This window comes from Barbus barbus, assembly GCF_936440315.1.
Source record: "Barbus barbus genome assembly, chromosome: 1".
Classification (NCBI taxonomy): Eukaryota; Metazoa; Chordata; class Actinopteri; order Cypriniformes; family Cyprinidae; genus Barbus; species Barbus barbus.
In genome coordinates, this window is record NC_136729.1 from 29382159 (window position 1) to 29407208 (window position 25050).

Below are 25050 nucleotides of genomic sequence, written 5' to 3' on the forward strand. Positions count from 1 at the left end.
TATTTTATGCTAAGTATACTACAAATACATTTTCATATTTATGTACTCAATAAAATACCCTGCAATTGTACTTTCAGTATACTAAAATAGTATACTTAAAGTCTGCTAAATTGGAACAACTAATTTTGTGCTTAATGCACTTTAATTGTGCAGAAGTAGAGCTGAAGTACGATTAAAGATATGCTTAGTATATTTGATTGTGCTAAAGTGGAACTATTGCAAGTACACTTCAGGTACACTTTAAGTATCTTGCATTTAAAGACTGATTTTATACAATTCTCATCAAAAGTGACATTAATACACATTTTCGACTTAATATTAAGAAATGTGCATTGTGCACAAATAGTAAGACAAATAAAAGTTTAATTATAATTTTTATATCTGTAAGTTTCAATTTAAACTTACACTCAATAAAACCCTTTTTATTTTAAAAAAATAAAACCCTTTTAAATTTGTACACTCAATTTAAGAGTGTAAAGACCATCGACTCTACCGTGCGACTCCACCGGGCAGGGACACCGGCAAGGGATAGTAGTAGCTTTTTATTATTAATTTATGTTTATTATTGAAATGTTGTTGTTATATGCATGTGTCAATTTTATTTAATTTCTTTATTTTCTTAAATATGTGGGTAGATAGTATTTATAGAGTTGTAACTTTTTAGTTTTAGTTACTTTTTCTTATTTGTAAGTCGCTTTGGACAAAAGCGTCTGCTAAATGACAAAAGTAAAGTAAGTAAAGTAAGTTTCGAGTTATCTGCCAGTAAATTCGTTAATAGATTTTAACTATACTTAGTATGAAATAAATGTATTTTAAATATATGATTTTTTACTAGGGTATATATATATATATATATATGGTTATTTGACAAATAAAAATTGGACTGTCCTATGGTGTGACAGCAAAAATGTAGAAAAAGCATATATGTAGAAATGTAGAAAAATGTATCTTCATTCTTAGTTGAAGAGAATGAAGAGAGGATATTATTCAAAGACCATACAATCCTCATCAAAAGTGACATTAAAACACATTTTAAGCTTACGATTAAGACATGTGCATAGTGCACAAGTAGTACTCCAAATAAAGTTTAATTATTATTTGTTTTATATATCAGTAAGTCTCAAGCGATATGTCAGTAAACATGTTAATAGATTTAAAATATACGTAGTATGAAATAAATGTATTTTAAATATCTTACTTTTTTACTACAGTCTTCATGTTCAACAGAAGAAAGAAAGTCTCACAGGCTTGGAACAACATTTGGCGAGTAACTGATGAAATCATTTTCACTTTTGGTTGAACTATCACTTTAAGCAACATGGTTTTAGAGGGCGTTTACATAATACATGTTCTTGCATTTTTAATAATTTGACTACTTTTAATTTGACATGCCATGACGGGATGCTCAGCGCAAGACATGACGCAACGGCCAAAGACCATTCCTTCAGAATGTGTAACGGCAGGAGTGCTGCTTTAATGTGTCTGCTAAAACATGCTCCTAGCACGCTAATTAAAGCACCACACTTAAAACATCAAAATATATATATTTTTTAAAATCTCAACCACGGACAAGTCATCCAACAGGCAACAATCGTGACCCATCCCTCCTGCAAACGCACAAAGACAGAAAATAGACAAGATCTCTGATTTGAAACAAAAAAGTGGCTGTGTCTCTCCCACGTACACAAGCCCTGAACTTGGCAGATACGTTAGGCAGCAACCCATAATGCAGAGTGTTAGCCGGTGGCAGTCCACTGATTTAGGTACTAAGTCGAGACGTCAATCTGAAGGCCTTGGAAGAGAGAGAGAGAGCGAGAAGGAGGGGGGATGTAGATACACAGAGAGAGTGGGCCTGCAAAGCAAAGACGAGCCAGATAGAGAGAGCGAGATGCTCCTAATGGGAGACATGCAGTCATCTAGTCGCTGGCTCTCTCCATTCAGCGTGTCACTGGGTATCCAATACCTGCCACTCTCCTCTGATCTCTTTGGACAGCTCTGATCAAAAGATGTCATTTGACCTACTCGCCCGCTCGTGCCGGCCTGCCGGGGTACGTGGTCCGCGAGTGCGGGGCATAGAGGGGGGCTGCCTCGCCCGTAAATAAAATGACATCATCGCTTCAGCGTCCCGTCATGTTCTTGGGCCGATTATGATAATACTGGATCTGTCAGCACATAAACGGGCAGGGCAGCCGTGGCGCTAATGCGCAGGATATAGCCTCTCTGCTTCTGCCGCCTTAGTTCCTGCACGGCTCTTTATTGGGTCGACTTTTCCCTCTCTCTCTCATTGGATGGCACCTGAGAAGCAAGCCCCGCTTGTTGAGGATGTCAGGGTTAATCTGTTAGCATCGAGCCAGGCCGCGGAGGCAAACAGAAAGAGATTTGCCTTATTCTGATTTGGAGGCAGACAGGGCAGAGGGTGTAGATGAGCTGGGAGGGGACTGATTGGCTATGATATTGTTCGAGAGTCCGCCGTCGGGCTGCGGGGCAGACGTTAAAACAGACACATAATCTAAACAAAACCAGACATAGAAACAACACGCCGGCGCACAAACACATCATAGAAGATGAAGAAAATTACACACAACGCCACACGAGGAGATACAAACACACACACACACACACACACACACACACACATGCTTAGCTTCGGTGGAGGCAGGACGGCAAAAGGCAGGCAAACGTGCAGGGTTTTAGAGGCGAGAAAAACGGCGCACAATAAAGCGAGAAAACAACACTGCTCCGAGGCAATTTAGACTGCAAAACACAAACCATTAAGTTTGTGCATTATCTTTTAATTTAATCTGGAATGATTTATAATCCATCACGCAAGGCTTCAACCATATCCAATTATTCTCTGTGCCTTGATTGACAACAAAGGTGATTTATTAAGCTAATAAAAAGTGATGTGCACCCAGGCCCCCCTCCTTCCCCTCTTGACACCCCCCACCCCCCTGTGAAAATAGCCAAAGACACTCTGCTTACAGCCGTGTAGCTGCTGACTGCAACACCGCCCTTGGCCGCGGGGCTGGGGTCAGGTTTATCGTTCTGGAGATGTAGTTACAAAACAGATCTGAGATCAGAAGCGCCAAGACAGAACATCGTATTCTGAATGACTTCATTTTATCTCTATGCAAAGAAATACGCTAGTGTTGTACCGCTCTTCAACTACCGAGACATGACAGGAAATTAGCAGTAGCCTGATTGTTGTGAAGTTACTATTTGTTTATCCCCGTTGACCAGAAAATTACAGAAATGCATATTCAGAGGGAGAGAAAGATGCTCTCTGTCTTTTGGCAGATAAAAATGACATTATGTCTTGGATTCGTTCATTTTGAGTATGTATGTGTCATCTTGTCGCAGCTGCTATGGGCTAATGTTCTGCTCTGGATATTATTTGTGATTATTAATGAAAAGCCGAGGACAGGAATGATGCTTTTCTTCGGAAGCCTCATAAATAATATTAAAACTGTGCCAACAACAGGCCCGACCACCTAATGAGCCTTTAACCCTATGCCTTATGTTCATTTTAGGCCTGTAGCTATGAGGGCACATTCACGCAGCTGTGTGTGGAAGAAGAGCAAAGAACCCACCACTTTTTTACCAAAAATAAAATATGTGGCTTTTAGTACGGGATAGTTCATGGGCAGATTCTTTCGACTGTACAGTATAATGTCACATGAACTGTGGATTGCACATGTGTGTGTGTGGGTGCATGTGTTCTGAATGGCTCATAAACCACAGGAGGACACATTAATGTCCACAATGTTCAGCCTGCCCTGGTAAACACACAACCCCCTCAACTAATGATGCAATAAGAAAACAAGCCATCACAGCCCCTCCGCAGAGAGACACACACATACACGCACTCGCTGTAGCTGACAACAGATTTAAGATCTTAATATCACATACTTAATAAGGGTGGGGAAATATGTTGGTGGTCCACCAGAAAAGTATTTACTTTTTTCTTTTTCCACAAAATTCTCAGAAATCTCAGGGAATAGCCAGAGAACAACAACAGAAACACAAAGATAAGATACCAAAAGGTAAAGAGTCACTGAATGGACAACTTATAAGTTGTAAATAGCACATTTTCCTCAGCGTGTGTGAAAGCAAGGCTTGAAACGGGCTTCTTTTTGTCCAGATAAGCAGACATGGCTCTGGCAGTACATTCTCTCAGCTCATAAAACTTGGGCCCAGGGCAGAGGACCCTGTTCACTCTCTTTCCAGGCTTCCACTGTTAACGAGAGAACGGCTATCATTATAGCCGTCCCTGCACTGCCGCGGACCTTTGCTTTGAGACGTTTAAAGATGTCGCCCAGCTACACCAGGTCACTGTGATGCTACAGAGCTATTATTTCGCTATCTTTATCTCCTGCCCTTCTCTCTCATATTTGTGGCAATTCTATATATTTACAGATCTACAGAAAATATATATTATACACGTAGATAAAAGTTCAGGGTGAAGGAAACTGGCTTGTATGCTACGTGCCGAAATGAAACACAATAGGATATAAACAGGATGTGCAATTAAGACACCACCAATCCAGATAGTTGGGCTGCTGCATAACACACACACAGAGATAAACATGCACAACGAAATACAGAATGTTATTTTAATAGTGATATCGAAATCATCAAACTAAATAAGAATGTTTTATCAGTCTCATCCTGTTCTAGAGGAAGTATAATTATGTATATTTTTCATCAAAGCAGAAAGGCATTGCGTGCTTTTAAAGGGTAATAAAATAATTTCTTACAATAAAGTCACTGCACTATGATTGCATTTAAATCAGCTTAGTATTGCTTTTCATTAATAAATAATTATGGCATTCCTCTCTCTAGATTTTACTTTTAAATCAATGACAGGAAAAAATATATATTGTATAGATACTGTATATTCAATAAAATATCTAGCTGATTGAGAATCATTTGTTACATTCATTTATATATATTTTATATTTACTATAGTAACAATAGTAAAATATAATAATTGTTGTTATTACTTAAAATAGTTTAAAACTGCACCAAATTCTGTGTTATATTTAAATAACGAGAAACCAAGGTGCTGCATATCAATCAATTTTCAGAACTCTTCAACAAGGTTTGTTTCCCTCGGTGTCATATTGCATCCTGCATATTTTCTGCTTAATTTGATATTTCAAAACCTGAGCTCTTATTTGGAATAAAACTTTGATTATTCTGTTTGTCTTTCTATGATTTATTGCACGACTGAAATTAAAATGCAACTCTAGAACTTTTAAAATGGCATCCGTTCTAAAAGGGCATTCGTTTACTTTGATATTGCATTACAGACAAGTTATTCCTAAAATCACAGTGAATGATGGATAGCTAGTGCTCCATAGCCATCAACACCTCTTAGTGGGGGCCACACTCTGATTGGTCGAGTGCCGCAGGGCCCTCTCCTCCCCTCCCCGTTGAGTCCTAAGGGCCGCAGGGCCACTGATCTGGGTTGGGAACTGATAGAGTATCCATTTCAAAGGCCTGGCCTGTTCCACGGCTCCAAAAAAGGGTGGGGGGGGGGGGTGAAATATAGCAGGAAGAGGGACGCCACATTTAACTATCTCATTATCACACAACGACAAACGAACATAAATGAAACAGGCCAAAGAATGATCCCTGAAACTCAGAGCGTTAAAATAGCCCCCTTTGTGTGTGTGTGTGTTTGAGAAAGTGTGTCAAAGCTCAAAGAACTAAAGGCTTGTGTTTAGATGTTTAGATGTACAAGCTCTTTTAAACTGCCATTTAAACACACACACACACACACACCCTCAGGGCTTATGCTCGGGAATACCATTAACCTCTCCATACCCAATTAAAGTGAGAGTCTGTGCAAGTGAGGGTGTGAGGGTAAATGTTTGCTTCCATATGTGTGTGTGAAATATTGCATCTTTTCCTCTGTGTGTTCTTGATGTGAATGTTTTGTAAATTAATCACACTGTGGATAAAAATGTGCACAAATACACACATGCACAAAAGCTAATCAGCGTGTCTGTTGTGAATGCAGTAAGGCTGAGGAAGAGTTACCACCTAGCATTGTGTTTGCAGGATGGAACTCCACAGGGGAGCTCGGAGAACCGCGCCATGGCCATGAACCTCACAATAACACCACAATACAATCAATACCACACATAAACACACACACACACACACTCTGAACACAACTCATGGCTACTAACAAAAAGCACGGTTCCTGCAATAACCTGCAGCACAGACGCTGCTGAACGCTACAAAGAACCACAGTGTCGCCTTATAAAAAACAATCATAAATTCTGTGAATGCTGCACATGTATGGTCGTTGTCTCTTCAATAATATGAAGCACAAACAATACACACATCGCCTTCCTTGCTTACCGAAAGAATGAGAAACTCTAAATGTCATAGATGTTCTGAAACACCTGCTTTGGAAGCCGAACTTGCTCAAAAAAACAATGAGAATTGAGACTGCTTAGCTCAAGGTCAGTTTTAAAGATTAAGAGGTTTTTAGTTTTTAGCTGCTTTATTACGTATGACTGCAGAGGGAAGACAGGAAGTGCAGGCTCAGGATATGAACCGGAGTCACCTGTATATGAACATCACAGCTTGATATGTCAGAACATGTGTGCTAACCGCCTATTCTTTGATGTTCGGATTAATTGTATTTATTTCATTTTATATTTTGTCGATCGCATAATATATCATTATCATGATAACTTTCAAAACACGTCACCACCCTTCACTCCAGTGGAATAAAATACCTGCGAGACAAAGACAGACAGCATGAACACTCCCTTCTTCCTGAACAAATCTTTGTGTGAGTATGTGTGTGTATCAGGGAAGATGAAAAAAAAAAGACTCTAAAGTTTGCCAATTTTTGCTTGATACCATCTTCTCCCTAGTCTCATGTTTTTTTTCCACTACCACTTCTACACTCTCTCTTTTCTTGCAGCACCTCCAAACAATAAATAAAGTGTGTGTGAGCGTGGGCTCTGTTGATAATCCTCCAGAGTTGAAGCTTATCTGCATTGTAGAGAGGTGCGAGGCAGACAGTCCCTATCGCAGGTATTAATGTAGCGCGGTTCCCTGTGTCACGATGGAGAGATAAGCAAACACACAGCCACAGCAGTCCCCAACACCCCAAACACACACACACACACACAAAACAGCCAGAGGTATAACATTGTTTCCCCCCTCAGCCTACAATACAAACACTACTAACGGAGGAATAGTGAAAAATTGAGAGCAGCTTTAATACTGAATCCAAATGTGTTCTCTATAAAACAGAATAATATTAGTGCACACATAGCAAAATATAAATTTGTATGTGTATGTGTTATGGTGAAAGAGTGATTTTTAATGGTTGCTGGGAGCGGGACAGCTGTACGTCCAGATCTCTGACCCAACTGCTACACTCATGTGCATCATGTCTGCAATTCAATTACATAGCCAAAAATTAATTTGAGTCATTCAAAGCCTTCGTTTCGCATCCACTCACACACACAGTGAAATACCTCCTGCTCAGACATGCATATGTGTACTTAACATGCTACGGTAAAGATAAGCAGGCAAGATTGTCAGCGTCATAACATTTGTGGTTTTATACGCACAGCTGGGAGCACAGAGACGTACTCTGGCACACAAACTTTTCCCCTACTGAATTCCAGGGTTGGGTGACTGGATCGAGCCAGAGGAATTCATAAACAGTGGGGGCCTTATCAGCCGGGAGAGGGACATCCTCTCAAGCGCACAGAAGACGTGATGTGGACCGTGTCATCAAAAAGCGCCACAGACAGCCACAGGAGAGGGGAGGAGTGAATTGCACCCGTTAGTTTCTTCATTTGTTTCTTAAATGAAAATATAAGAAACATGTTAAGGAACAGCAAGAATTAAAATGTCTTAAAATACAAGAAGAAATTCAATTAGAACTCAAAATCACTACATAAAATAAGCGTTGATGCATGAAATAAAGTAGTTTAATACTAGTAATAAAACAAATGTTCCTACTTTCTAAACATAATTTTAGAACTATTTAAAAAGTAGTATTATATTTTAGTATTAGATTTTTTTGTTTGTTTTTATTTTTTCATCTGTAGTTTACAGATGTGATTGCAAGGGACTTCAAGGCCATATATAAAAGAACCAAAGCAGCCACCGAAGCCATTTTTGAGGAAAGATTATATTAGCAATCCAGATGTACATGGCTAACCACACTGGGGCCATTTTAACCAGTTGGTTTCAGAAGCATTTTTTTTTTTACATTTACGGGCCCTTGTCAAAATAGGTCTCTGTATTGGAGCGGAAAAAAAATTTGCATCGGCAATCAGTCGTGAGAGTTAGTGTAATGTTTGACTTCAGTGCGTAACTAGCAGCTATAGGAACTGAACCAGGACCAGGTCAATATATAACCTCACAGCGACTCAATAAATCACTTAAACCCATGTTTGACACAAGTGCAACTGCGAAGAGAGATTACACTGATAAGCCATTTAGCTACACATTTACTGAGAGCCAGTGACTGAACTTACGATTGATTATGTACCGAGAGCAGAGCAGGGACGCTAGGAAAACATTTTAAACATTCTGAAGTGCCCTAACATGAACTAGCATTCAAACTTAGTTTAAAAAAAAAAAGTAGGGGCATATTATGGATAAAATCATTTTATTATGGAAGGAGTCATGTCATGTTTTATACCACAATATAGTTATTTTTACAGGAAATCAGTTGAAAAATATGGTTTAATAGCCATCGTTAATGGCTATTTTTGGATAATCCGTTATAATTTTTGGATAATCCAATACTTTACAACTGAAAGGTGTTTAAAATAATTATTTTATCATGTTATTTTCTCTTTTAAGATGATTCCAAACATAACATAACCTACGAACGATACGTCTCACACCAGTGAAAAAACCCCCAAAAAACTCTGCATTGTGCATCACTTGAGTTGAAAACAAAAGTGATCAATTCTCTACCGTTTTGTGTCACATGCCTTGAATTCTTATTCATTTAAACTTTTTGGGACATATCTAGCTCTGTTTCTTCTCAATATATTTTTGTGTCGCTTTCATGTAAATGAAATGTCTACTAAAAGTGATACACATATAAAACACCGCAGTATAAACGATACAACAAAATATCTAGCGCTTGACACATTTTCATAATACCGAAAGCAAGGCTCATCATATTAGTCTGCAGACTAATAGTTTCATGTCAAGCATATCAAACGCTATTCAGATATAGCCTGAACAACACCTTTTTTAGCAACCATCCTGTAAAAAAAAATAACTCTAACACTCTCACAGACACTGAGTTAAGAGCCTTGACATTTCCATCTCTATAATTTTATCAGAAAGGTATGTTGAGGAGGTGTGAGAGTAGTCGTGTCTATCTGAGGCATATTTGTGGTATGGGCCGGCGCAGCAAAGCTATTTTTTCTCCATTTACACAAAGGGCAAACCATGTCAGTGTGACGTCTACGAGTGCGTTTTACAGTGTTTTGACTGGACTTTCAGTCTGCACCTGTTTGAGAAGATTAGAGTGACTCTTTTATCTGATAATGACTAACCAAACACTACTTACAACATGGACGCTCCCTCATGTTTCATCTAGCATGCGGGAAAAGTGTCATATTAATGTTTTAAAAACCTTTATTACCATTCTGAGACAAAACACTGAAATGTTATGCACAACGATTGCTGTGTGAATTCTGAAATTTACAATAAACTTTGATAGGAATGTAACATTTGGGAGAACGCTTTGGTTTAGGAGGTGAGCGCATTGTTCTGGGTCTTATCTATGTACGTAGAGTGAAATGATGGAGAAAGCAAGCGAGAGAGAGACAGACAGAGACAAAAAGACAGGCCCATGGGAGAGCTGCTGCTAGAGGCAACATGACCTCACATTACCTCAGAGACATGTAGGTGCAGGAGACACTGCTGTCTAACCAAGTGAACAGAGACACAGGCACAAACACTCCACACACCATGTTACTGCAAATTATTACATGGCTCTCCAGAATACTTGATTCAGGTCGGTCAATGCAGGCATTCTGTGGTCAGATATTTTTGGATACTGACAGCTTAACTGTATAAAGTGACTGTCTGACTCTACATTACACCAGCTTACACCACACAAACAGACATTTACACACAATATTGTTACAGTAATAAAACGCAAATTAATGATGTGAAAATTAGACAAAACGTTTTATGACATAAAAGTGATAGAGAAAAATGGTGAAAAAATCTACAACTTTTTTTTTTTTTTTTAAGAAAGAAAAATAACTTTAAATGTAATATTTTATTTAAAAATATCATGCATAACCTCCAATTAAAAAAAAAAATAAAAGATAGCATTTTACATACACCTAAATTACATGTGAGCATTCACATCATAGTCATTAATACAAATGGCAACACTTCAGTATAGGGACCAACTCTCACTATTAACTAGTTGCTTATTAGCATGCCTATTATTAACATTGACTGTTAATTAGCACTTCTAAAGCACATATTCCGCATGACCATATTCTACATCCCTAAACCTACCCAGTTAGACAGACACACAAACAGAGAGACAGAGAGCATTTTCATGTATTTTTGAATCAATTAACAGAGAGGACAAAAAATTTGCATCATGTCATTGACCCAAACTTTCTGCATTACACGAGTGACTGACCCTGCGTAGGTGTCGATAAAGCTGTCCTGAGGTATCCAACACGCGGTCACTCATTATTCTGAACTGCAGGGCTGTCTGTGTCTCGTTGTATCTTAATAACATTAGCTGACTATAAGTGTGTGTGCATGCGCATTTCAACAGAGACATCTTAAGCTAGAGTTAAAGGCACACCGTGTAGGCCTGAGGCTTTGTGGGAAAGTCGCAGCGCGTACACACACACAGACACACACTCAGAGGCACACAGGAGAGCAAGCGACATGGATTTGAAGAGGAACGCTTTTAAGTATGCGTTTGTAGCATTTGCTCGTATCAGAGCGAGGTACTCAACCCTTTCATGTGGTTCCTCTCTCTCTCTCTCTCCCCTCACTCACTCTCATCTCCTCTGCCAGCCCTTTTATTATTTCTCTCCCCTCTCTCTTTCTCCTCCGATCTCTTTTTAATTAATTACAACCTGGTCTAGTGACGGAGAGAGTAAGCTTTATCTTCCTCTGCTCCACTCCCTTACTGTGTCGAGCGAGTGAGACTGAGTTAAAGAGAGAGAGCGAGACAGAGGACATGCCACACGCCAGTGCTTTCCTCCTGCTCCACTCTCTTCCTCTCTTTCCCTCGTTTTTTCCCTCTTCACTCTCTTCTCAGGCAACCCTGAGCAAGTGCTAGCAAGGGTCATATCTTTTTAATTATCTTTCTTGCCTTTGATTAATTATTCCGTCTGACAATAGCGTGTTTCTAATGCTTTTCACCTGCCCGTCTTGATTGACAGTACCTCTGTCTGAGTCAAAGCAAACAGCTGCTGCCATGATTGCCTAGCAACCAGGAGGTGATGGATGAGACCCAGAGATGGATGGCCACAATAAATCATGTCTCTTGCTATAAAACTGGAAAAAAAGAGAGAGAGGGAGAGCGAGCGAGGGAGGGAGAGAGGGGTACTAGGAAGGGGAAGAAATAGAGCATACAAAAACAAAACAACCTATTCTCTCCATCCTGTTCTTGCTTTCCCTCACGCCCCCTATGTTTTTTGCATGCGCTCTCTCGCTCTCTTTCTCTCGCTGGAATGGATTTGAAGCTCTCTTAACTTTTAACAGTTTGACCCAAGCTTTCAACCTCTCTCAGAAGGGTGAAGCTCAAAAGTGGGGTTTGCAGGGGCAGATGACGCCCATAGGACTTTATAGATGCAGACCGCTGAAACCCAAACGCTGGAGGAGTTTGTCATAGGGTGGGGCCTGTCATGAGTTGGGACACGTTCTAGGTGCTGGAAAATTCAAGAACAATCAATCCAAGTACACCCACCACATCCAGCAAAGAGCCTGCAAAGCAAAATAATTCATCAAACCAATTTCAATGCGGCCGAGAGTGCGACGCATCTAACATCAATGGTCGCGCAGTCCTCTACCGCAACAATGGACAAATATATCAAGCATTGTTGAGCACTCAACTGCCACCGCCACAGACGACAGGAATCTGACCAGCCCGTGAACTGCAGGCACACAGCGAGAGCGCGCAGTTAACCAAATTATCAGATGCTTATAGATACTGTGAAAATATGATTCGGACAGATCTCATCTTACGGTCACAAAAGGGACGGAGAAAAACATGACAGAAATGTTTTCATTAACGCGGGAGGATCACGTGCGATTCGAGCGCTAAGATATGCATTTCTTTTTCTGCTTTCGTTAAAGGTCGGCTTCATTTCCTGCTAATGAAGCCCAGCTGTTGCCGATCTTTTCGCGTCCATGACGACAATGGTCACCTCGTTCCTGAGGGCCTGTCGACAAAACTTTACGACCTCGATGAAAAACGTGTCAGCGCGGGGGGAGGAAAACAAAAACAAACCAAAAAAAGCCAGGGTTACCCAGGTTACAGGGCCACGGTGATGACAAACAAAAACACTTTGAGTTTTGTTTTCAAGCGCCGCCACCCTCGTTTTATTTTTGCCCTTTCAGGCGCAAAAAAAACGGGCAGCGAGTGGGTGAATGAGTGAGCAAAGGAGTGCGGCTCCTCTGGTATCTGGTAACGAACAGTGCAAGAGCTCGGCCCATCCATCAGAGGAAGCCCACGTCCTGCTCTGAGCTCTCTCTTGTTCCTTCTCTCTCTCTCTGAGCCCTGCTCAGGTTACAGCTTTACACGGCCAGTCTAAATAATATTCAAAATGATGAATGACATGGCCAGCCTCATATCCATCATCAATTTCTTTTTTTAAGGAGCATCCATCTTCAGTAATGCTCCTTTGAATCATGGGAAAGCGAAAGAGCTCCAATTCACTCGTGCAGGCCCCTGGAGAGGCAGAAGGAGGAACAGGAGGAGGGAAGAAGGAGGGTAGGGGACGGCGGATTTGGGTTCTGACTGATACCTGCCAGCCAGACGTGCGCACGGATGCAGTCTTCACGAGTCAGACGCAGGTATGCTAACTTATAAAACCTACGACATCCCGTGACCTCAATAATTGCAAACTTCTGTCCGTACTACATTAAATAAAAGAAAAAAAAAATTGCACAAACATTAAAACAGAGGAATTCTGGAGAAAGATTTGAGTGGCATTACTAGTGGACCTACTGGAGCCCTAAGGTTCTCCCCCTCATCCACCGTCCCCTCCCCTGGCTGTGCAGACCCCTCGGTGGCGTGGAGGCAGTGGCAATTCTCCGAGGGGGGGACAGCGCCTAACACTGGGCTCCTTGGCAAAGGCCTGTTTGATAAATGACACATGTCATTCTGTCAGGAGAGAAGGGTGGGTCCATGATGTATGACCGTGCTGAGGAGCTGGGGAAATCGACTGTTTGGCATGGAGCGCCTCTCTCTCTCTCTCGCTCTCTTTCACTCTCTCTGGTCCCGCTATCCGGGTTCAGGACGGCATCAAAAAGGCTGTGCGTGTGGGAGCCAGAGAACAGGCCGGCTTTTATTTTTTTCTTGTCTATTGCTCCATCTCGCTTTCTTTCTCTCATACTGTCCTTTTTTTTAAAAAAAAAAAAAGGAAGAGGAAACAGGCCAACGAAGGAAAGAAAGGGGGGGGGGGGGGGGGGACTATGTATGAGAAAGAAACAGACAAGTTCTAAAAAAATCTGGCTCCGAGCAGTGCGAGAGGACAAGGGTATCAATCAAAGTCAAGTTCGGCAACAACGCGACTACTATTTCAAATAAAAACTACATACGGCAGATAAACGACCTCGGCGCAGAAACGAAACCTGAAACGGCTCACCGACCAACCGACCAAAACTCTCTACTCATCCCTTCTCGTGTCTCCTCAAAGGCAGGCTTCAACTCACCCCTCCTTTACTGTAAAAACCGTCTTCTCTTTTTCCTTCCTCTATCTCATGCTCTTTTCTTTTTTAACACACTGGCAGTGGGGGCTTGACATCTGCAGAGTGCATTTAAAGAAAAAAATGTGTCAAGGAAGCGTGATCCCCCCTCCACCCTCTCTCTCTCTCTTTCATTAGCTCACTGGCAGGGTGGCACTTCTCAAGCTCATTACAGCCAGAGGATTTATGGTGCCGAACCCAATGGCGGAGAAAAGGCATCTGTCAATAATTGCAGGGAGCAGCGCACACACATCTCGAGAAGCTTTGAAATCTCATTAGGTATGCAGTTATCAGGCATAAAGATCAAAAACATTACTCAACTCAGACAGAATCCTACCAAGAAACATTAATTAGCAACAGGCCCGCAGTATAAAATAAAACAGACTTCCTCTCTCTCTCTCTCTCTCTCAGCCTGCCTCCCTCACTCTGCCCCTCACACCTGCCTGGCTCTGCCAAGAACCGGAGCGACTAACCAGAGCAGGCGATGCGTACAAACGCATTCAAACACGGGAACGCACAGGAAGGAAATGCCGGCACACAGGAGAATGCACATCATCATACGTAAACACTCATATACGTCCACCAAAGTCACGCAGACGTGGACAAACACTGGACTCCGGCAGAGTTAACAACATCCCCAACCCCTGTGCGGCGCATTCCCCTCGTCTTCCTCTGCCCTCATTAAATAAAACACAACGTGGAGGGAGGAGGGATAATTCCCAGCATCTGAGACTGATCAGGACATGAGAGAGCAAGAGTTTGTGAGCGTTTGAGGGCCGCCCCCTCTCTCTTTCCTCTAGTCGGGGTAGTGAGGAGAGAAGGAGGAAGAGGCCTGTCAGGCCGGAGAAGGATGTCAGAGCTCAGGCTGGCCCTGATTACTAGGGCCCCTCTCTCGCTCTCATTCTCTGCTGCTCTGCCTTTCATCACCGGCACCGCCATCAAAAAGCAGCCTGCATGTCACACACACACTGTGATAAAAAAGCGGCGCAAGACTGATGGCTGTCAGTTTTCAGGCTCAGAGTGAAAGAGGAGGAAGGTGCCGAGACGAGTGGGGCAAGACCCCTGCCATTTTTGTGGAGGAATCGCACACACACTCACACACACACACACACACACACACACACAGAGACTCAAGTGACACTCTGAACCAAACCAACAACCAGCCCCCTGCCAAAATCTTTACTGTTTAGTCCCTGCCCCCAAACTAACTCTCCCTCTGTGTCATTTTCTCTGCCTCCCTCGGCATGTCCCCATCGCTCTTCGACATGACAGGGATTACTTCCACGCAGCCATATTTCACTGGACTACACTGGAACTCTCACAGTTGCGTGTAGCTGCCAGAGAGGACCGGCCTCACGGATACACACACACACACAAAGAACTACAGAGTGGGACAGAGCAGGAAGGCGGGACAACTCGAGCAGATGGAAAGAGTGCGGGCCGGATGATTCATTAGTACTGTGATACTCAGTGCCACCTCTGTGCAAGGCTAAGCTAATATCCCTCACAGTACCGGCAGGGTAAAAATAACCGTCTACCACAGCCAGACACACAGATCCCAGAAACCCTCTTAATTTCCTGTCTCCTCCCAGATTCCCCCCTACCGGAAGAGGTGTGGGCCACGGTAGCAGCAAATCATGCATCACTCCTGAGAATCTTGACCAATCACCAGCGTGAAACAACAAGTAGACTGGGAGGTGTATTCTGGGTTTCACAGCATAATCGGCAGGATTCAGTGTTCGTTGTTGATCGGTAAAATAAACAAGAATCAGCTAGATGAGCATAAGGATCTGATCAACAATTGCTGTGGTACGTTCTCTTCGTGGGAACTGCTTTGTAAAACATGTTCAACTACAGCGCACAACCATCTGAACTAAAACTATTTAAACTTTTCATCAAAACAAAACACACAGAAACCTCCAAGGGGAACACAAACATTTAGACATGTTTATTTTTCTTGTACTTTTTGACGTGTAAATGGCAGATAAGCTACTCAAAATGTTTAGTTTAAATGTCACTAACAACGCTTAATTTATTTTCAATTTGTGTGACTTTCTCAAATGTGAGGAAAACATTCTAGTCAAAACTGGAATGATGCACTTTGTTCATTTTATTCTTTAAAAGACGAATAGATTCATGTTTAAGCAGAATAAAATGACAGCGCATCATCAGGCCAGAAGCCAGGGAGCAAATTTAAACAATGTGTCAAATTGAACAAACACTAAAGTCATGATAGATGCTAATCTATGTTTTTAATGTCCAGTGAATTCCGCACAGCGAGTTATTTCAAACCACATATTTTAATGACAGTATATATTACAATCCATTGCATCAAAAAAGAAAAATACATTTCTGTGTTTTAGTATAGCGCTGAAATAACACAATTCGAATAAATAAAATAATCATAACCATAAAAAAAATTGTTAGGAAAAGTGGAATTTGCATTGTGCACGGAGAACCTCCATCAACAAAATTACTTTAAATGAGTGAAAAACACATATATTATGTAATGTATAACAATGTACTTACATTATATTTTATATTACATTCTTATAATGCAAGCATTTTCTATTTTGCAAAACAATATGAACTAACAGCAGGCGAGCGATTACTGTCGGCATTAAACTTAAAATGTGTCTGCATTTAGGTCAATCACACTAAGCGAAAAAGACAATATTCACTTTTAAACAGTGCATTTAAGTAAGGACTTAAATCTTAAATAGATTGCATGTAATGGGATTTTAACATAAACGGTAACTTTTACTGATTTACTAAAAATAATGAATGTCCCTAACATTACTTAATTACAGGGAAAAAAGCATTACTATGTTTAGATTACGGTCAATACAGTCAGAGAAGTAAATGTATTTTTGCAAAAAAATTAAATAAAAACTCTACCTTTTTAACAGTTTTCGAGGATCAGTATTTTTTCAACTGTCCTACTGCTTTCAAACTCTGAAATCACTTTATATTGTAACCTTTATATCACAAACCATTTTTGAACACAGCATGTAGCATAGCTGCTGGATGAGAGCGGTGGCCAAGATGCAGAATATCTGATCAACCGATGATTAAAAAAAAACACAAAAAAAAGTTTTCAAAATTTTGATTGTCAAAATAGTTGTTAGCTGAAGTGTGAGTAAAAAGCGAGTCGCACACAAACAATGGAATCGCTCTGCACTCTCATTAACCCTGCTGCAGTCACCATTCATCGTCATATCTTCACCAAACAATCTCTGGAAAAGAAGGGATGAAAAGAAAAGAAGAGTGAGAGAGAAACAGAGAAAAAGAGATAGTAAGGGGGTAGAAAGGGGGAAAAATGAGGGAAGGATGCAGCCTTGTGAGCCAATTTAAGAAATAAGTGCTGATGCATCAGCTATTGACTGTGTGAACGCTCCTGATAACGCTCAAGGCGAAACTGTGAGGGAAATGACAGCATCAACCGCCTGCAATAAACTGCAGCCCGCGAGACCAAGGGAGCCCTAATTGACAGGTGTCAAGCTAATGGGAGCCATGACGGAAGATTCGGGAAAAAAATTCTGTTTATCAACCATCAACCCTGGTGTGGATCCACAGGGAGGAGAACTTGCCCTCCCTCCCTTCTCTCGCTCTATCTCTCTCGCTCTGTTTGGCTGTTAGGTTATTCAGCTTTTTCCCTTAACCCCCATCCTTCTTTCCTTCATTCTTTCTCTCTCTTTCTCTTCATTCCTGTGCTTTTTCCCCGCCTCTTCTGCTCTTAACCCTTCTTATTGTTGCTCACTTCTTGCGGTGAAAAAGGCGGAGGACAGCCATAACTAATCATAGTGTCAGTTGGCTGCCTGGGAGCGCAGGGTTTGGGCCAGAGCAATGTGAGGAGGACGAAGACTCAGGCCCCATAATCCACACACACACACACACACACTGCTGAAGGGACACCTACACAGGGCCAAATGCTGTCTTCTGTCCAGCCACTGTGTAAATAAACGCAAGGAAAAATCTGTGACTACAACAACTCATAATTTCAGTGTAACAATATATCCAGCCGGCAAAGTAAAAAGCCGCTTCCTCTCCTGCTAAAATGACCATCTAGTTATAACGAAATGTTACATCCATAATGCTGTCAGATAAGGAAAACTGATACAGAAATACTCAAATCCCTATAAAAGAGCTACAGATTAAATTTAATTAGATCTCCTGTTAGATTTGAAGATTTTACTCTCACGATTATTACATGCATAACATTTAGATTAAAATTCTATCCGTCTGGATTTGCATTAGTATGCACACTTTTGATTAATAATTTTGTGAATTAAATAATTGTATATATTAAACTAAAAACTCCATTCATTTGAGAAGCAAAATGTAATTCTGGATAGTGGTGTACGTGACATAATTTTCTTTTTTTCTTAATAATGCATATGATTATCATGACAAGTTTTTAATAAGGATAATTAACATAATCAAGTCACCCTGATGTTTCATTATAATTTAAGTAATTAAATTGCAGCAGGGGAAGAAAAAAAATCTTGAACCAAAGTGGACGACTCTTAATTTGCAAAGAAGTCAAAGGACATTACACACACACAAAAAACTTGAAAACATCAACGCCGCCGACTATTATCATATTCTTTCTGAGAGTTTGTCTATACTAATCATAATTAATCCTGTGTTCCATATAAGCATACGTGTGGGTGATGATTATGTGCATGTGACCGTATTTACGAGCCCACCGGTGTTCCCCATATGATCTCACGTATCCAACGCTCCACACCCTCGCCGGAACAGACTTTGAGTTTGATTAATCATTGCTCCCTGTCTGCAATCAATCAAACACACACGAAATCACAGAAATCAGCTCCTTTCCCCAACTGCAATCCATCTCAGCACAGCCTCCGTTACATTCGTCACAACCCAAATATTTTTATAAATCATATTTAGCCGCTCTAAACACAATGCTGAGAGTTAGCATTTATTCTAACGCAGATGAGATAAACTAACTTTAAACACGCTATGAAACGCTATCATAATGACCGATATCAACATCATCTGTCTTCATACATCAAATTCGCTCGGTTCAAACGCATGTACAGAGATTACATTTCACCAAACTAAGAGCTGGGACCGACACGTCAACATGGAGACTGTAAGTTTAGGTATTGAGGGCATGTGGATGTTTCCAACAACGGTGTGCTTTAGTAGCTAACTTTGATATTAAAAAACGAGCCGGACAAAGAGATGGGGGAAAAAAAAGTTTGATGTTCTCTTCGACTCCCCAAAACAATTGAGATGTTTGGTCTGGCAAAAGCTTTGAAGCCTGTGAACAAAAACACGGTGTGTACGCTGCATTGCCTGCATCTGAATGGGTGTTTTTTCGGGGTTTTTTAGCGGGGGGTGAATCACCCTCGCTAGACAGTGAGTGCTGTGTCTGTCTGTTAAAAAAAGAGATAGATATAGAGTAGACTGAACAAATGGATAGCAGGCAGTTTTCCCCACTATATATAAAAAATACAAAAAAATCACGACAAAGGTGTGTATGAGCCCGTGACGCATTTCCACCCCGTTCCTTTCACAACACTATTTTTCTGCACCTTTTGAGTCTGTCACCTCGCCACTAATATTGGTAATACTTAGTCTCTTGACCATTAAAAGCGCTCTATTCCAGCCAACATGATTACCCAGGTACCCCACCCCATTTGTCACCTGCAGCAGCAAATTGAGTTAGTGCACCAACTAAAGGCATGGAGGACTGTGTAATATCAACTTGATTACATCAAACTAGCTGCAAACCTAATTGGGCTGGATGACAGTGTGCGGAGCTTGTCATCTCCAATCATTAGGCCTGTCAGGAATCCATCAGCTTTACAGCTAATTAGGTGAACACTAATGAAGCTGGCAAAACAACTTTTCTTTATCTACGGCTGAGCGGGCCTTCCAGACTTGGTGGGAGGAGGGAAGTAGGGAGAGACAGAACGAGGGAGCGAGAAAAAAAGAGACAGAAAATGTGAGGGAGGGCGAAATTTTCTCATGCAAAGCTCAAGGTTGCAGGGGACTGGATTTCCCAAAGTTCCTAATCAAGGCCCATCATCTGCCATCTTTCCTTTGCTCTTTCCATCACGACGGCGCAATCAATTTGTCATCACTCTTTGTATGCCACAGTGCAGTCGTCAACCTTATAACTTGCAGCTGTGAGGGCTGCTGGGAGGGAGGGAGGGATGGAGTGAGAAGAAGAGAGAGAGACGGAGGGGAGGGGCATTGGTTTGAAGAAAGGAGAGAGGGAGTTAAAAAAGAAAAAAAAATATCACAGGAAGTTGCCTCGTCTAAAGAGAGAAAAAAAGGCTCTCAGCCTGCTCTTGTATTTGTCTTCATCCGCTCATCAAAGGCATAAATGCCTGATTTTTTCTCTCTCTCACTCCTCTGAAATGAGAAGCCTCTCAGTCACCCTTGTTCCCCTCCTCCCTCCTTCCCTCTACCTCTGCGCGTCCATTAGGCAAAAGCATTTTGATAAAGTAAAGCACAAGCCTATCGTATTGGGAGAGGAGGGGAGGGGGGACAAAATGAGAGCACTCACTCTGCCAACTTCTGATTGACCATTAGAGCTATTGATGAATGTGGCTGTCAAAGGAGAGACAATTAAATCAAATATGAAACAAAGTTGCTTTGACGGATCAGACTGATGGAGCAAACCATTCTTCCGTCTCCAGATTAGGTTATTAGTTTTGTGTATGTGTGTGCGTGTGTGTTTTTGTAGGACTGAAGGTGTGCTCTCTATTGGACCGTTCATGAGTGTATCGTACCCCAATAATATTCTAATGCGAGCAAGAGCGTCAGTGTTGGTCAAACAGTATGATCTGTTCTATGTGACTTATGCATAAACACTTAACTGTATGCAACTGTTGAATCTGATTGTCAAAAGCCTATTTTTATTTACATAGGATCTTCACCTAAAAAAGTTTAAGCTGTAAATATTTAGCCGTCTATCGTAAACTTACAGTCTGTAATTCATCCATGAATAAACAAAGACTTCTTGTGTCTCCAAGCAAAGTTTAGACAAGGATTCAAAAATCACAAGACATACGTATTCTAGTTTTTTATCACAACAGTCACAGCTTAAAAAAGTGGCTACAATGTAGGCCTGAAAAGACATTAGCAACAGTTAACCTGACAGATTTCTATGTTTGTTTCTTTGACTACATCATTTTTCCTCGTTACAAATTTGTCAACTAACAATCAAAATGTCATGAGGTATCCGATAACATGTTATTTTTAGACAGTTCGTTAAAAAATGAAGCAAAAGAGTTTTAGATGTGGCCTATGGTCGTTCTGGCGGTCTGTTTTTCATGTTCCTCTAAGCAGCGGAAGTAAATGTGGCCTTGTGCTCGGCCTATGTGGAAAACAAAAAGTAGAAAAGCGGCAATTAAAGATGTTTTAATGGGCGGTTGTCAGAGCAGAGGTGACGTCACGGGGTTGTGGCGTTGCCATGGCGAGTGATTTATTGATGATTATCAGGAAGGAATCGATCAAAGAGCAGCCGGATGACAGGCAATCAATCAGCCGTCAAATCAAAGATGGCAATTGTCCAATAAAGGCTCTTCTTAGACCCCTCGTGCGTCGGCTACAAAATCATCCGAGTCTTTCTCAGAAACGGAGAGGAGGGATAACAAAAAAAAAAGAAAACAAAGTTCAAATGTTTTCGCACAAAAAGCCCCAAAACAACGAAAGCGAGCATCAAAGAGAGTCATGACAGTCAGCTGACACCCAAGCCCTTCTTCCTGCGCTTCTCATGGAGTCAATATCTACGCCCTACGAGGAAAGAGAGCGGTGTACAAGAGACAACAATCAAGACTTTCAGCTGCATGAGGACTGACCAAACTACGAAAACTAAGCGAGTAAAATAGTCGGTATTAACGGGAATAAAGTTAAACATTGTTATTCTTATTCAGCCAGTCGACTACTGTGCTTAAAATAATTGTGGCCTGAAATGATCTTCAACACTAACATGGCAAACTTAATAAAAAAAAACAACCTTTTCAAAAAAAAAAAAAACTTTTTTTTTTTTTGTATACACATCATTTTGCTAAATAAAGGAGCAGATGATAATTCCAGATCATTTCACACGCACTCTCTCTCACACAAACACACGTTCAGCGTTGCTATGAAAATTGAGCAAAAAAACAAAACAAAAAAAAAACACTAAAAATACAGAGGTGAAGAAGAGCAAATGAAGAAGAGCCGTACCTGCCGAGCGCCGGGGCGCTTGCTGTTTCCTCCGCGGCATGTTTCTCTTTCAGGGTTTTTTTTTTTTCAGGAGCCCCTGAGATCCCGAGAGCTGCTCCGCTTCTGCTCTGATACACGGCACCTGGGGCGCTTTCACACGCCTGACATGTATCGGCAGTTTTCAAACCCAAAAATCAGACGCCAAGATCTGAAGAGGATGAAGACGAAGCGGGATTTTCCCCCTCTTTCCTCTTTCTCTTTCCCCCCGCGCGTCTTTTGGATATGACGGAGAGTCGAGCTGTTACAGTGGGGAGGAAAACCGCTCGTGCCTCAGTGCGACTCTCACTCACTCCGCGCTGGAAGCTGCAACAGGCAAGCTTAAAGGAAAACGAAATGATCGCGTCACTCAAAGTCGGCAAACAGAGGCAAACATCAAGCACTGTCATATTAACTCCTTCCATCTCGACTGGGTTAGCTAGCTCAAGTCATGTGGGTAGGCATATGTCTCTCTCTCTCTCTCTCCCTACCGCAGCCGACCCCAATGCGCTCTAATAGTGAAAGTAGCAGCTCACAAACACAACACTATAGAAATGCAATGATTGACACTTACATAGGTGTATATCAAATCGATAGGCTGAGTTAATGTTTGGTTTAAGCCTAAAAACGCGTGCAAGGCAGGCAGCAGTCGCCTTTATTAGTGGTTCACGAAGGTAAAAAGCAAAGCTTTACTTACGCGGTCGCTTGAATAAACCTGTTATCCATGAGGAATCCGGTCCCAGTAATGGCATACAAATCGAAAAGCCAAAAAAAAAATATATATATATATCGTAGCTGTCGCCGATAGCTTTCTGTGAAAATCCCAAAGACTCCAAGTGCCCACCGCCTTTCAAACGTCCATCTCTTTTATAATAAACAAACCGATGTAAAGACACAAAGCTTGAAGGAGGAGATGGACGGACTTGTCGCCCGCGCGCTGCCTCGTTTGCTTATTTTGTCCGCGCGCGTTGGGAATCCGCTGAGAGAATCGATGCGATAGGTGTTTGATTGGGTATTCCTGCTTGTAATAACGCACATCAGAAGGAGGGGATGGACTCAGCTGCTGCGAGAGCATGGATCGCTGAGCTATTGCCAAACACTTTCTTGGCCACTAATAGCACTTTTTAGCCTTCTTTGTGGGGCTCGTAGCAGGTATTTAAAAACAGGAACGGGCGAAGCAGACGCGTCTTCCTCTCGCGCTTTCCTGTAATGTCACTTTCGAAAATCCGTTATCTTCACAGAATGGACTTTTAAGACGGTAAGATGATCAACATTTTCCAGATATGTCCATCATCATGGCACCTACTACTAAAAAAACAAAACAAAAAACAACAGTGTTATAAAGAGAGAGGATTTTCTTTTTCGTTTTTGCAAGCGTAAAGTGTGAACTCTTTGTAGTGGAGAAAGGGCGAAGTTGTCCGTGTTGGATGAGAGGGGGAGATGGGCACTGTGTCCTCTCTGTTTACTAGCTGAGGGTGCGTTGTCAGACACTGCCTCTTCCACTAAAGTCCGCGTCTTCGCCTCGCGATCGTGCTGTCTCCTCTCACATCTGACCGCAAAGGGAATCGCATCGAGCCCTCCGAGGGGGGCAATTGGGAGTCGTAACGTTCAATAAAACCAGAATTTCCAGAATCTCTTCAATGTCCGCGCGCCGAGCTCACATGGACAGATTGAAAGGGAAGAGCAGTCTTTCACGGATCCAGGATGTTTTTGCCCGATCTCACTCACTCGTGTGTGCATGCCGTTAGATCCGCCCAAGCATCTGTCCGTCTAACCATTGGCGCATCCATCAGTGTCACACACACACACAGAGAGACACACACACGCCGCACGGAGTCGCTTTAACTACGGGCAGCTTCTCTTCTTCATCAAACGACTTATAAAGCAAGATTAGAGTGTTAAGTGGGGGGTGCTTTCCTATGTTATATCCTAGAAGAAATAATGCATTATCAAATTGCTATAGGCGAATGATGCATCGGAAAGCTGCGTGACGATGTATGCATATTTCTCTCTTATTACCCTCAAGTTAGCCTATATTATTGCTGTAACTATTAATAATAACCTACAGACGAGTAATGGCAGCGCGTAATTGTTTAGAAATGTAGTTAAAACTTTTTTCAAAAAGATGTTCTTAAAGTAGGCTAACTCAAACAAGTTGATGCAAATAATGTTTTGCTCTTTATTTTGTTGTTACTATTTCTATGATTTAATTTGATATATATTTTTTTGTCTTTTTGGCAGTTGTAAAGTCTGAGTGAGGTGAATGTATTTGTCTTGTATTGATGTGAATTACTTCGATTTGCTATAAATTACCGCGTAAAAAATATATTCTGAACTAGAGTTTATGTTTAGGGCCATATTTCACTGATTGCCTCGGTGTACAAGCACGCGACTACTAGCGAAGCTACTTTGAATATATCATTAAAGTTTCTTGAGAACCGCGAATTTAATTGGACTTATTCAAAGTTATATTGTCTATAAAAGTAAAATAAGCACAAAGTCATAAACTGGAGTAATAAGGATATGTTTAAGTCTCAAAGACTGTTAAACAAAGCTATTAAACAGGTAAAACTCTCCCTCAAATATTCACTTTTCATGAGTGTAGATAAATGCAGGTATCTAAATTGGAAAAAATATATAAATACAAATAACGGAGACTAGGAAATTGAATGTAATAAAAACTACAAGTCATTTACTGAGTGCGCGCGCGCGTGTGGAACAGAGCTGCATGAGTGTATTAACGTGAGCGCGCAGTTCATTGTATCCGCCCCCTTTTATGTGCTTATACTAAAATCCCAAAAATGTACTATTTTAAATTACATCGGCTTAGGAAGTTTTACAGTGTTATTTCTGTCA

General features: G+C 41.3%; 1 protein-coding gene across 1 annotated transcript in view; it reads right to left on the reverse strand.

The window, feature by feature from the left end:
* tshz3b (teashirt zinc finger homeobox 3b) overlaps positions 1-23208 on the reverse strand; it is a 35737-nt gene extending 12529 nt beyond the window's left edge. Inside the window, exons 1-2 of the mRNA XM_079420505.1 lie at positions 22892-23208; positions 22180-22535 (exon numbers count right to left, since the gene is read on the reverse strand). Coding sequence (XP_079276631.1) covers positions 22180-22219 — 40 coding nt within the window. The 5' untranslated portion in view covers positions 22220-22535; positions 22892-23208. The remainder of the gene's footprint in view (positions 1-22179; positions 22536-22891) is intronic.
* Positions 23209-25050: the final 1842 nt, after the last annotated feature.